The sequence below is a fragment of the Psammomys obesus genome, unplaced genomic scaffold, assembly GCF_907164565.1.
Source record: "Psammomys obesus unplaced genomic scaffold, mPsaObe1.curated_primary_1811, whole genome shotgun sequence".
Taxonomy (NCBI): domain Eukaryota; kingdom Metazoa; phylum Chordata; class Mammalia; order Rodentia; family Muridae; genus Psammomys; species Psammomys obesus.
In genome coordinates, this window is record NW_026596039.1 from 16,174,988 (window position 1) to 16,189,452 (window position 14,465).

Genomic DNA, 14,465 nt, shown 5'->3' on the forward strand with positions numbered 1-14,465 from the left:
TGCCCTCCTCTGACTCCCAACCCTATAGCCAAGGGAATGTGTCTGGGCAACAAGTTAAAAGGTCTGAGCCTGGGTTTTTAGCTATTGGTGTGGTGTGCTAAATGCAAGGCAGAGCACTCAGAAGGACCCCTGCCCACAGGCGCTGGGCCTTGGGTGGTAGTCGTGCTCCCTTGGCCATATGAGTGAGAACAGAGCTTCAGGCTTGTTCCCATGCCCGTGTGCCACTGTGTAGGCAAACAGTCCAGCTGGACTCCTTCATGTAGGCGATGAGTAACCCAGCCAGAGCTCTTCCCCTCTTTCCCTCCCTCCCAGAAGTGCCTGACTGAAACCAGGATAGACGACCTGAGATAGGGACAAGCAAGCTGAGAACAGGCAGGCATGCTGAGGTGGTGAGGTATTAGACGCTGCTTCCTAGAACATGAAATGGGAAGAAACAAGGAGCAGGCACAAGCAGCCTGCTTGTTCCCCTGGCAGAGGGGAACTGGGACCTTTATACTTTTTTTCCGTCCCTTGTCCTCTACATAGATAGCATTTCATCTCCTGAAGCCATCTCACCCACATGCCACCTCCTGCTCCTGACTCTCCTAGAAGGATTGAACCCAAGTCAGCAAAGGCATAGCCAAGCAAAGCCATGGCCAGGCTCCATTGTTGGGACGGGCACCATACACCGTAGGGCACACCAAGAGTGGCTGGCAGTGCTGTCCCCCAGAAGGAGTAAGGAGTCCCTGGAGTCCGCCATGATGCACAAGCGAAGCAGTGAGACACATAGAGCAAGGCTATGGAGGTGTGCTTTCTTGTGTTCTGTTGGAAATAGCCCCAGCGTCCAATAGGGAACAATGCATCATGGGAATCAGCGATTCCTATATCGTCATTAAGATAAGGTATTAAAAATATTTAATGATACAAGAAAATACTCATAGTTATTGCATCAAGCTAAAACAGAAGCAACTGGAGCATGGGGAGATGCCATCCAAACATGAGGACCTGAGTTCAAATCTCCAGCATCCATGTAAAACAGCCAGACATGGTGGGAGGTTATCTGTAAGCCTGGCACTGTGGGCAGGGAGGGGGAAGAGAGGTAGCTTTCCTAAGCTTACTGACAAGTCAGTCTGTACAATCTGCGTATCTGAGTTCACACAGAGAGCTTGTCTCAAAATAGTAAGGTAGAGAGCAGTAGAGGCAGACTCCCAGCATTGACCCTGGCTTCTGCACATACATGTATCCTCATGCACCTGTACAAACACTATACATACATAATACATAGACACACATGTATCCACATGTACAAACATCCATACTATACAAACACTATACATATATAATACATAGACATTTTTTTTAAAATTCACACAGAGAGAGAGGGAGACAGAGACAGAGGCAGAGAGACAGAGAGAGAGAGAGAGAGAGAGAGAGAGAGAGAGAGAGGATGCTTGTGAGACGGAAATCCCAGGCGAGGTATGGATGAACCAAAGTCAAAGTAAGTAAAAGGCAGGGTTGGGACACCATCTGTATTGGTCCTGGCACTTGTCTTATGTCCAATAGCTGGGAAGACTGGACAGTGAATAGAGGGTGGGTAGGTCAGAGTCTGTGGGCTACGTACGGTAGGCTGCTCAGAGCCATACAGGAGAGAAAGATCATGAGCCAGCTCTGGCTTGTTGTGAGTACATCTGTCTCCCTCACTGGGGTGGTGTGCTAGAGCCTGGGAAGACTTAGGGAATGAAGAAATTAGGGCTGCCATACCCCTCAAAATCCAACAGGGGTGGGCATAACCGTCAGCTCCTTGCTATGCTTAAGTTAAAGTTAGTGCTGGAATAATAGCCATGCTTTATAGCTAGAAGCCAGTTGAGATCGCCATCACCCAGCCAGGCAGCCAGGATCCCCACTAGAGAGGACTCCAGACAGGACTAATAAGGCTCCATCTGCCTTGCAAATGGAACCAAGCTAGTAGAAAGTCTGTACTGGAAGCCACAGTTCCACAGCTAACTGGTACTGCCTACCCCAGAGCCAGGCTTCTGGGCACGTGGAGTGGGCTTTTCCTGTCCCCTCACACTGTCTGTTGCCTCCCGTTCCTTCTACTATCGTTCATGTTGCCTCTTATCTTGGCCTGACCCTGGCAGGGCAATTGTCAATCCACTCATTGTGCTAAAGGGTACTGGGCAGGCAGGGAGGTGTATGCTCTGGAGTTTTGAAACAAAGGCTTCTAAACAGGCTCGGGAGGAGAAAAACACCAGCACTGGGGCAGAAGGTGAGGGGTGGACAGGGGTGAGGATTGGGGGTGCTTCCTGTAGTCTGTGGGAATAGCCAACCTCGGAAGCCAAGTGTGGGGGTAGGGGCGAGGGGAGTCAGGACAAGGGGCTCTCAGGCCAGCCGTAGAGGTCTCTCCAAGACCACGTGACTGGTACCAGAGCAGCCTCACAGCATGGCCCAGCATCTCCTCCCCTCCCCCTCCCCCAGTGACCTGTGGAGAATCAGTCCCAGGATGTCTTCTCACTCAGGGAATCACATGATGAGACCCCATGGGAGTCACTCTTAGGGATGTAGAAGGTGCAGAGAACAGAAGGAGGGGTCAGGACAAGGCACGTAGGTCAGAGTGGCCCGTTCAGACCTCGGTGTATGGTGTAGACTAGTCTGCTAAAAGTCCAATGGCTTTGTTTCTCTGTGCTTGGGAAGAAAGACTCTGAAGCTGGCCACCCTGCCCATTAGGCTTCCCTGTGATGGTCAAGGGCAGAGTGGCCCTAGGCAGATGCCACCCCTGAGCCTTGTTTTCCCTGACGGCATGAACACATTAACTGCTATGAGCCCCCTCCTCCAGTTATTGCTTTAGGGTTTAAGCCTGGAAGACACATAGTTGCCTAGGCTGAGATCACCTTCCACAGAGGAATGAAGTCTGGAACTCTCTTCTACCTGCCCTGAAAGGGAAATTCTCCAGGAGAGGGCGGAGGGTCAGGATATAAAGCAGTGTTTGAAGAATGTCCAGGAGAAGCCAAGTACCCTGACTCCAGAAAAGGTCTCTCCAAGGACCCTTCAGGTGTGTCTTTGGCTGACAGGCTAGGATTATCTTTTGTTTCCATTTCATAGATGAGGAAGCACCTCCACCATTTCTCCAGACCTCAGGGAAGCTCCTCCCACTTCCCCCAATCCTAATCCCACAAAGTGACATCAGGGTCCCTTCCTGGCTCCCAGCTTCAGGCTCTGAGCTTCTCGAGATGAGGGTAGAAACCCTTCTATCTCTCCAGTCCGCTGCTCCAGCCTGGGCCCAACACATGCTCCTGGGATAAGAGTAAGGGACTAGGAAATGATACAAATCTCTTGGGCCTCAGAGGTCCTCCCTGGCCTGGGGACCAAACTGAGCTAAATACCACACTTCCCAATCCTCAGCTTGGAGGTCCCCAGTAGGACTGGCGATTTTCCAGGGGCAGGGAGTGGAAAGCTACCCGAGTCAGCGTCTCTATCATCTGTGTCTTTGGCAGCTACCTTCCCTAGGTCCCCACACCCCCTCTTCAGCTGGGGTTCATGTTTAACCTAGAAAGGGCCTGAAAGAAATGTGTCTCAGGCCCCAGCACAAGGCTGCCTTTGTTTGGAGGTCAGATTCCAGCAATTCGCTTGGCAGCACTGCTCCCTGGGAGCCTGGGGACTGGAGTGTAGGACCCTCAAACCTCTTGGGAACTCAAGAAGACCAAGGAGCCTCTGAGGGGCCTACGCTGAACCCTGACTCCAGAAGGCGAGAATCCAGGAGCTCTGTAGAGCTGAATGTGGCTGGAGGCTGGGGCCGGCCTGACTCTTGTGTGCAAGGGTCTAGGGCCCAAAAAGACAGAATGGGCTGTTAGAATTTCTGTTCTACATCTAGTCAGCTGTTTGGCTCAGATAAAAATCACTTCTGATTGCAGAGACCTACATCATTCATCCCAGCACTCAGGAGGCTGAGGCAGGTGGACACCAGATTCAAAGACTGCTGGGCTACAGAGTGAGATGCAAGAGAGACAGACAGACACACACACTGAGAGAAACAGAGAAAAGCCTGTTTGAAGATCACTAAACCTCTCCACAAAGTTCCTCTTCTCCACTGGAAGGGATTCCTGCACCTTTCCCCTCTGTTGCTAGAAAGAAGAAAAAGTGCTTTACCAGGAGCTTAGCCACAGGGCTGTCCAACGAGGGGCAGCTGCATGCATGCGCTGCGCAAGAGGATTATGGGTCTTTCTATCTTGTCTGAATCCCACAAAGGCCCCTCCCAGGCCTTTGGAATGTACCACTGTCTGCTTTCAGTCTGACCTACGTGCCTTATCCTGATCCCTCCTCATGTTCTCTGCACCTTCTATAGCCCTAAGAGTGCCCCCTTGGGGTCTCTCTCTCTTACACATATAGGCACGTATGCGCACACACACGCGCGCGCGCGCGCACACACACACACACACACACACACACACGCACAGCTTCCAGCCTGACGGAGTAAGGGTTTGAACACAGCAAAATGTCCTTCACATCTAGGATGCCCACACTAACCACAGCCCTTCAGCAGCAGGTTTGGCTTCTTCTGTCCATGTTGACCTCAAGAGTCTGTCTGCAGAGAGGCTGGAACTCCGTGGAGGGTAGGAATGGAGCTCACCTACTTCAGCCTCCCTGCAGCCCAGAACCCAAGGCGGAGAGTGTAGCCAGGGCTGACTGGCCTGTCCCTGACAGACCCCCACAGCCCTGGTAAACCAGTTGTGGTGGCTTTGTCCCTTCCTGGAACCCCACCGTACATTAACTCCGGTGCCCTCTCCTTATCCTGCCTGTCCCCAGATACTCAGATGGCACTGCAGACAGGACCTTCCCTGGGATTCCTTGCCCAGCTTGTTCAGACCTGCTTTGATCTGTGCCTGCAGCTGCAGGCCTAAGCATGGCTGTGATTCCAGTTGAGCAACTGAGGCCCACAGGCTAGCATCGCTTGTGCCTCCCAGGGAAGCCAGATGCCCTTCGGAGCTCTCCCTCATCAGCTCCCTTTCTTCCTCTTTCAACTGTAGGGATGCCAGTGCTGCCACCTCCTTCCGGGACCGCTGAGCCTTAGGGCTCCCCTGGCCTAAGCTACTGGCTCTGGCGCCTGCCCTTCAAGCGCCTCAGGAAGCAACTGCACAAGAAAGCTGGGTTCATACAGGGAGAGGGCACCGGATGGAGGACAACAGGCTAGTGAGGTGCCTGGGCTCCCAGGAGTGTGCCAGTAAAAGCTGCCTGGGCCTCATGCTGGCTCTGCTTTTTGCCATTCTCTGAAATCAGGGCATGGTCTGGCTCCTTCTCCTTTACCTCTGGCAAGGGGGTATGTTAGAGGCAGGGAAATCCCTGTAAGACACTCTAGCCCTCGGGCCAGACTCTTGCCAAGGCCACCAGACACAGCTTGGCTGTAAGCCCACGTAGTGAAGGGGCTGGAGAATGAAGTGCCCAGAGACCTTGTCCAGGGCCTGTCTGCATTACACTTCTTTGATTGTGTTTTGGCTATTTTACTTTATATTTATTTGGAGACATGGCTGGCTGAAAATTTGCTATGTATCCCTGGGTAGCATTAAACATGGAACAATTATCCTGCCTCAGACTTCTAAGGGTTGAGACTACAGGTATGTGCTATTATGCCTAAAATAATTATGTCTTTATATCTCAGTTTCCCTGATGAAACTGGCCATAGTTACCTCCCTCTAGCCTATGACAATACTGTGACACAGCAGAGAAACCTGGGCCTTGTCTTTCAGCCTCTCTGAAAATCCAGCAAAATCCAGTCAGCAGATATACAAGGCAAAATTATTTGGGACAGAGGCCATGGGCCTCTTACCCTCTGTTTGGTTCATTGTTCTAACACCACTCTGGTTCAGAGACTTAGAAATGGCTCCTTCTTCTCTGCCTTGTCTCACTTCACACACTGACGCGCACACTCCCAGAATTGTAGATGCTTCAACGTTGAGGAAAAGAGATGAACCCAAATGGGTTCCCATACGAGAAAACGTGCAGCCACTTGAAATACAGACCCTTGACGGCAACTTGTCCTCAAGGCCAACCAGCTCCCACTTAGAGGCCCACCGAGTGGGGTGACCGCTGGGCCGTCTGTCTGTCTGCTCTAGGAGGAGCCTACAGCCAGCAAAATCTCTGCTGGAAAGACCAGCAACACAAAGCTCAACCCAGGCCAGGGACAGCTGGGTCCCAAGGACAGCACAGATAGTGGGAAGGTGGGAGCCATTGAGCTGGCTACCTATTGTTTCATTGTTTTTTTTTTTTTTAATTTTGAAATCTGTTTTTGTTACAATATTGTCCCATACCCAATAAACACGAACAAATGCTGCAACGATATAATATTATCATCCAGATAAATTTTCAGGGTACATGATAACTGCCTTCCTTGAGGCACATTTATCTGAGGGGAAGGTCACTGTGAGAGCATGTGACGATCTAGCTTCCAAAATAAACCATGCTAGCTTGCACACGTCTGCCTGCCCCATGCCCCAGCTTAACTAGGCCCAAACTCCCAAGGTGTTGCTTATCTGGCTGGGCCCCTTCCCATCCTTCAGTCTTTAAGCAGCCTAAGCCAGCATGCCCTGCCTGCTAGGGTCTTCCCATTGTTGGCCTCCTTCCCAACCTTACCGAGGAAGGAACCAGCCCCCTGTGACCTCCCACCAGGCCCGGCTCTGATGGCAGCTGTGCCAGCCACGAATGAAGGGTTAGATGGGGTCCCTGGGAGGTGGACATAGCAAGATTTCCATGCACCCTTCCCTTCAGCCAGCATTCTTCTCTGTGGATCCCAGCAGCCCCCCCCAACTCCCTCCACAAACACTCCACGCGTGCAAACTCACCTGCTGCATCCAACGAGGCAGCCCTGGTCTTCTCTGGAGCGGAGAACTCAAGACCATGGCTTGGGGACTCTTTGGGGAGTGTCCGACCATCAGTTAAGGAGCTGGTGGGGGGAGATGGGGAGCACTGGTTAGAGCAAGCTGTGTTCTATCACACTTCCTCCAGCACCAACTGCCCACCCCCGTAGAAGATGAGATCAAATCCTGCTGCGCTGTCATTTGCTGTGTGTCCCTGTGCGAGTTTATGTCTCCTTCTGAGCCTCAGTGTCCTCACTCAGGCAAGAAAAGGTTTGGGCTCTGGCTTTGAGAGATTCTGAGCCTCCATTTTAAGAGAGTATCGGCTTTAAGGGTTGGGAGAAGCCCCCACCCTGTCGTTGTTCACACCTTCTAGTTCCGGAGAGGCTCAGGGTGGACATTCCTAGAACTCTTGGAGGCGTCCTCCTCCATGGTGTCTGCCTGCAATGCTGACTGATTGCCCCACGCAGAAGAAATGGGCCAGGAAAACCCGGGGCTCTGCTTGTCCTAGCTCCGTCTAGTCTCCCAGGCAGGGTGGCTCTGAGTAAGCGGATTCCTGTCATCATCTTGGCCTCCCTGTCCCTCAGCCCCTCAGCCCCAGTCCTCCCCAGGGTTTACCTGGCCACACATCACCTTCCTGGGTATTTCAATCCACACCCTCAGGACTACACAGGGCTAAAAGGTTGTACAACACCAGGGACACAGCACCGTCATAGCCATGTAAATAGAACCTACTGGAAGTGGGCTGTGGACAACCTGTATTGCTGGTCATACATGCCCTGAGGGCATGACCCTGGCTCCAGGGAGTCCCATCTGTTTGTCAGGGTGGGGTTAGCCCCATCCCTGCCCAGTTCCCAGGAAGCCAGGCCAATTACCTGCTTTGTACATTCGGCCTTATTCCTTGCTGGTACTGCAGGCTCAAACTAAGTTTTCGAGCACACCCAGGCCCACCTGGCAGCAGTCTGCTTAAGAACCTGAGATACGTTTTAAAGCAAAAGACATAGGAAGTTACGAAGGGAGAGGGATGGGATGGGCAAGAAGGAGACGACTGAAATGGTCCTTTCTAGGTGCACACTGTGAGTAAGGCCTGGACCACAGGGCTGGAGCATCCCTTCTGTTGCTAGGACAACCTGGCACAGGAGGGGAGGACTGAGTTGGCTCCTTCTTGTGCACACCTGCTCCAGAGAGGATGGAAAGGATGACAAAGCCAAGGTTTCCGAATACTCTGGATCTCCGGACTTGGGGGTATCTGTCACACCACTGTTCTCTAGAGTTGCTGAGTGGAAGCTGCTCCACTTGGGGACAAACAAATCCATGAGTGAGCTGGATCCTCAAGAGATGGGGCCTGGCCAACAGGGCCAAGCCCTGTCCATCTTTAAAGTCACAGACTGGAGAGCCACAAAATTGTAATCTCCCTCCATCTTAACAGGCAGCACGAAACAGGTCCACCATTAAAGGCATTTCCACTCCCAATTAAATTTGGGCAAACTGGTTCTGGCTTTCACAAAGCTAAACAAAGGAAATGAAAAGACAGCCACCTGCTGCTTATCCTGATGAGAGCCTTCTGGTTACAGAGGGGAGGCACCTCTTCCTGGGTCTGGTACCCAACGAAGGAAAACTCTCCAGCTAACCAGCCTACTCTCCCTCCCTTCAGGTGGACCCTGTTCTTCCTCCAGGACTTGGTGGAAGGGGACACCTCACTTACCCTTGCAGCTGGCCCACAGAGGGTGATATTCAACCCTCCTGTCCTGGGCTTAAAGAATTTGGGGTACCTGGGTTAAGAAAAAAAGTCAAAAAGGAATTTTCCAGACAAGTTGAGCTGATTTCCCCTAGCGAGGGCCCTGGAAACTGAGTCCCTTCAAAAGGCTATCACCCGAGTTAGTGCTTGAGAAATCCCTCCTGCTCATGCAGGGTTCTAACTATGGCAGAAGTGGCTTCAGCTGGATAACAAGATCCACCCCCAGGAAAGACTTCAGCTCTACCTCCTACAGCTTGTCTCCTTTGTCATTGCTGGAGGAAGTTCAGGTTTTGTTTGTGTGTTTTTAACTCTTTCCTGCCTCAGTTTTTGCCACTGTCAATGTTGACTTCTAGCAAGGCAGCATTTTTTTTTTTTAAATAGCAGAATAGGAAACAAGAGGGCTCCAACTATAGGTAAAGCCAGGAGAGAGAGCCCCGAATGGAACGGCTCACATTTTCCTCAAAGCCCTACTCTTCAGCTCTCCAAAAGAGTCCTGGGGTGGCAGAACACTCACCAAACATGTGTGAGGTCCCATGCTCAACCCCCAGCACTAAAGGGAAAACAATGGGGGCTTTCCTTTAGGCTCTCTGTTCTTCCTAGAAGGACAGGCGACCAGTGACTGAGCCCAGCAGGTAAGATGACACTCCAGATAGCAATGAGGTAAAGAGCCTGTGGTTTATGCCTGTCACTGTGGAAAAGTAAGCTCCTCCTGAAATCAGTGCTCTGGAAGCCGGCAGGTTCCCGGGAGGAGGAAGTCACCCCAATAAAATATCAATGATGGTAGGAGAAGCGCCTGAGCTGACTTTCCTCCATCTGTGTTTCCAATTCCAAGGAGGAAGAATTCCAAGATGGGAGGAGGCTGTGTGTTCTCGCCCAGCAGTCTTCTCACATAAGCAAACCCAGGGTCCTTGGCCATCTCCCCAGGTGCACAGGAAACAAGAAAGCCTAGGTGTGTCTGAGCAGCTTGATATGATACAGAGGGCAGAGGCGTGTGGCAGAGCCTGCTTGCCGCCTTCTTCTCACCCTTCATTCCACCTCATCTCATCATCCAGGCTTGCCACAGCAGAACAAGTGGGAACCATTTGGATGCGGATCCTCCCTGGCCTCCCTAACTCTTCCTTCAAGAAGCCCTCTAGATTCCCCTGATACCCTCTAGCTTGGTCTTTGAAGGTCACACAGGGAAGTTCCTGGAAGGTAAGGGTCATTCCCGATTCATCCTTTGTTCTCTGGCTATGAGTAATCGCTGTGGGAGCCCAATAAACATTGGTTGGATCATCCCTGTATGTGACACATAAGCTAAGGGAGCTCTTGCCCGCTGTGTGACTCCCTCATGACAACCCATTTCCTATATGTTCTTGTCACTCATTCTTCCCAGTTAGCCCTCGGCAGTAGCCCGATTGATGTGTTCTTGAAACAGCCAAGCACTGAGTCTGTCCCTCTGCTGGGGCTCAACTGACTTTTCAAGCTGTACGCCGTGCTCACACCACCCTGTGGACCCGAGCTATTTCCTAACCCATGTCCTGTGCTATAGGATGGTTTAGGAAAAGCGCTCCGTGCGGTCATCTGTCATCACTATTCCTGGCGAACTGTCACGGATCTCTTGAGAAGTAAGAAGGCTGGACAGTGAGAAGGGGTTGGGGCGTGAGTAGGTGAAAAGTCCCAGACCCTTAAACCCAGGTCTGGGACTCGGGTGCTGTGCTAAGTACTGCCCGGTGGGGACGGCGATGGGGCCGGAGGCAGGAGGATGGTGGGACCCTGGTTCCTTACACGGTCCTCAGGATGGAGCTGGCAGACCTGAGAAGAAGCACCTCTGGCATGGTCCCTGCGGGGTGGGGACCCCTCGAGCTCACCCAGCAGAGAGGGAGAACCTCAGAGGGTGTGTCACAGCGTCCCCTGAGGAAAGCCACCGCAGCCCCAGAGAGGGCCAACTCGACCAGACAGCCCTGCAACAGAGACACAGCATGAGTCACTGCCCAGGCCTAGCAGGGCGAGAGGCAGTTGCCCTCCTTTGAGGCTGACTCACCACTCCTGGGGACGGGCACCTGACTGCAATTTACTGCCTCCTAAACCCACACGTTCCTTCAATCTGGGAACAACACAAGCTCACAACTGCCTCGAGGCTCCAGGCTCAGTATTCCCTAATGCCAGCTGCTCACCTGCAGGAGCAACTCAGTCAGATGCCCAGGACACCTGTGCTGCAAAGACCTCTGACCATATTCACTAGCTTCTGCCACTTGAAGTGTTCATCTTTCTCTGCTTAGAGGCAAAGGCGAACCTTCCAGAAAGCCTGAGAATCTTCTCAAGAAAGGTGCCACCTCAGTGCCAACCTGCATCCTGAACACCCCAAAGAGAAGAGAATGGTTTCTCCAGACACAGCTTCGGCTCCCCAAAGAAGGCTGGCTCCACACTTTGCCATCCGGGCACCCTGTACACTAGACCTTGGCTTCCTCTCGGTCCATATGGACTGCCTTGTCTCAAAGATGAGGCCTTTCTCCAGTCCTCCTTCCCATCCCACAGACCCCCACAGGAGACTCACAGCAGAGGGCTTGCCTGGCAGGCTCTGCCCCAAGCTCCCCGCTCACCTTACTCTTCCTTGTGGCAGCAGGCTCAGGGCTGCACACCCCTCGCTCCTGCAGCTAAGGCATGGTGAATGTGAGAACCAGCTGCCGCAGTGGCCCAGGTTCCGGGTGATGAGCCACAAGGGCTGGGCATGAATGGGGACCCGCCCCAGCCCGCCTTGGGGCTCCTGGCAAGGTGTGGCCCCAGATACCTCTGACCTACATGGCACGGGCCCCAGCTGCCCACCTCTGTGCTTCTTACATAAGTGGGGCGGAAAGCAGGACAGGGACCTGTCAGTGCAGTACTAGAGGCAGCTTGTTGGCTGCGGTCCCTGACGGAGCCTTGGAGAAATCGCTTCTACTGGGCCATATACCTAGGAACCCACCCTGGGGCCTCTGGGGTTGGACCAGAAGACTGACTTGTTTGTTCAATTTGTTTGGTTTTTTTTTTTTTTTTTTTTTTTGGGGGGGGGGGGGTGGGGAGGGTTCATTTTTATAGTTCCTGAGTACACATACTTTGTTGAATGTTCTGGGCTGGCTTTCTGTATTCTCTGTTCTACCTTGTAATGGCTTAATAGCCCCATTTTCCAGATGAGTGAGTGGAGGCCCAGAGGTTTGCTCCACATTACACAGCCAGTGAGAGGTGAAGCTGACGTGTTTAAGCTGGCTTTCCACAGCTGGATCTGATGCCAGGGTGCCAGGACACAGGTTTATCTGGTGCATGTGCCACCAACTCAACCATTCTGCCCAGACTACCTCAGAAAGCCCTCATCCATGGACCCTGCCCTTAGCTTCCCCTTGCCCCTCCCCCACCCCAAACCCTGGAAGTTGTGCAGCTGCAGTGGCTCCTTTAGAACCTTTAAAACAAGGGTTCCCCACCCCCCGCCCTTGCGGTTTCTCCTAATCTCTCTATTTCTTCCCCCCCACAGACGTTCAACCCTATCTTCACCTTTAATTATCCCCAGGGAGCTCAACCCCCAAACCCGAAATGCTGCCAGGCTGAGCTGAGAGCTCGGAGGCAAAAGGGGAGATTTCAAACCCTAATTTACCCACAGAAGCAGGGCACAGAGACAGCAATGGTGGCAGGAGACTGTTAGAAGGCCCTCTGCCGAAAGCCACCAGCACCCCATTTTCAAGATAATTCACCCAGTTTTAACCCTTTAACGGCTTCTTTCCCAATCGGCCCCTGCCTGCCACTCTACCTTTCGATACCCAGAGCATTTCATTCTTCACTCTGAAACCTGGTGATGAGCCATTTTAAGAACTTTCTAGAAGTCTACCTCTCATTTCATCCATTGGCTTCTGCACTCAGAAATACTCTGCGTATTTCAGGCACCTGTAGGAGGGACCTCAGGAGTCCAGGCCCTATTGACAACCCAATCTATGAAAGGTCTCCAGCCTTTCCTCCCACCTGGAGAGCTAACGAGGGGGTCCACTCTTCCTCCTGCTCTGACTCCCCCCAACAGTGCTGGCTGAGAAATGGCTGGGGTTAGCACTGGGTCTCTCTGTGGAGGACAGATGGCATTGTCTAACTTGAAGGCAAAGGTAGCTTCATGCTTGAATTTTTAGTCCCCCTGGATGGCTGGATATAGTTTCTGAATTGACGAGGATCAGGGAGCTTGGGAAATACATAAGGCCCTTTGCAGCCCTGTGAAAAACCCATCACAGGCCTCCTCCAGCAAGCACCACTTGCACCAAGAACCACTCCGAGAAGGATCCCCCGCTGTCACACCTCCCCTGGAGCTGGCTGGCTAGTCCAACGCACTGAGCGTTTAGGGACTAAGAATTACTAGAAAACAGAATTTTAAATCAGCCCTTACTCCCAGAATTGGAAATAACCCTTCTCTGTCTCAGTGACCGACAGCTTCTGGGGGGAAGGGTCCTCCCTCCTACCTTGCAAATTGATTTAACACCTTCTCAGAGCCAGATGGCATGTGGGCTACTGGGGCAGAGGTGAGCAAACTGGATGTGGCTTAGAGATGTGATGTGTTTAATGGCCAATGAGCATGTATGTGTTCAAGACTACTGGGAGAGGGGGTGTCATCAGAGTCAGGCCTGGAGAGGGCAAAGAGAGAGTGTTGAGTAGGGCAGAAGACATGATGATGGCACGTGAAACACCAGAGAGGTAGGGCAGGGAGGCCAGTACGGGGACGCAGACTGTGCACTGTCCAGTCTTGGTTCCCAGCTCATGCACAGGGCTTTGGGCCAAAGCAAAGATATGCTGGGTACGGGTAGTCTCTGGAAAAGGATTAGGACAAGGCATACCTGATCTAAGATATTCCCAGAGCCCCCAGAAGGAACATATTGGAACAGGGTCCTAGGGCCCTCGACTGAACGAATCCTAGCAGGAGTGTGCTGTTTACTGAGAGGCCTCGCCCTCCAACATTCATCCTCCCTAAGCTTCAGTTCCCATCTCTGTGGGTGGGGCAGCCATCTAGCCAGTTCGCTTTTAACCCAGCTGGCAGTACCCTGAGTAAGTACTCAACCTTAAGCCAATTGTCTGTGTAAGGAGATAAGTATGCCAACCGAGTCCACTCCAAACTCAAAGCAGTTGGCCAGCAAATTGGTAAAACCCGAGACAGACTTCTCTGGACACTAACCTCTGGATCCTGGCCCAGGCTTTGCCCTGACCATGTGACCTCAGGCAACTCCTGGCTCTCCTCTGAGAGGTGGCTCTCCACTTTCTGAGATGTCACAGATAAAGGCCTCCCAGTTTCTTGGCTGTGATTGACAACTCAGGGCCTGGGCTAGAATTCTGCTGTAGTAAGATAAAAGTTTGTGTGATGCTGGGATCCCAGGCCTGAGAGGGCAGAGGGAAGCACAAGGATATAAGGATGGTATGTGCTCATAACTGTCCTGTAACGAGGGCGCACTGGATGTTGCTTAACGCTTTCCACGTTTTGCATCTTTATGGATGCATCACAACAGCCCAATGAAATTCTGCTGCTGTCTGCACTTTATAGATGAAGACACGCACTCAGGTGCAGACTCAGGAAGGTAAGCTCCAGAGCTCACGTCCACAGCCAGCAGGATATCCTGGCCATCCCAGGCCCCTCGGGTGATTGGAGTGGCACAGGGTAGGGACAAGAAGGCCAATAGAAAGTGGGGCATCTCCTGATCGTCTCCACCCATTCCTGACTTTGTATCAGATCTCCAGGGTTGTGACAAATGTGATGGATAATAAAAAAGGTCAGAACACAAGTTCTAAATCCTATTGAAGCCATCTTTTTCTTTTAACTCCAAATTTTTCTTTGTTTCTTCCTTCCTCCTTTTTCCTTCCTTCCTTCTTTCCTTCCTTTCTTCCTTCCTTCCTTCCTTCCTCCTTCCCTCCCTCCCTCCCTTCCTTCC

General features: G+C 52.2%; 1 protein-coding gene across 1 annotated transcript in view; it reads right to left on the reverse strand.

The window, feature by feature from the left end:
- The window catches only part of Acsbg1 (acyl-CoA synthetase bubblegum family member 1), a 57,735-nt gene that overhangs the window by 32,103 nt on the left and 11,167 nt on the right, over positions 1-14,465 (reverse strand). Inside the window, exon 2 of the mRNA XM_055621991.1 lies at positions 6,810-6,910. Within this exon, the coding sequence (XP_055477966.1) occupies positions 6,810-6,910 (101 nt within the window). The remainder of the gene's footprint in view (positions 1-6,809; positions 6,911-14,465) is intronic.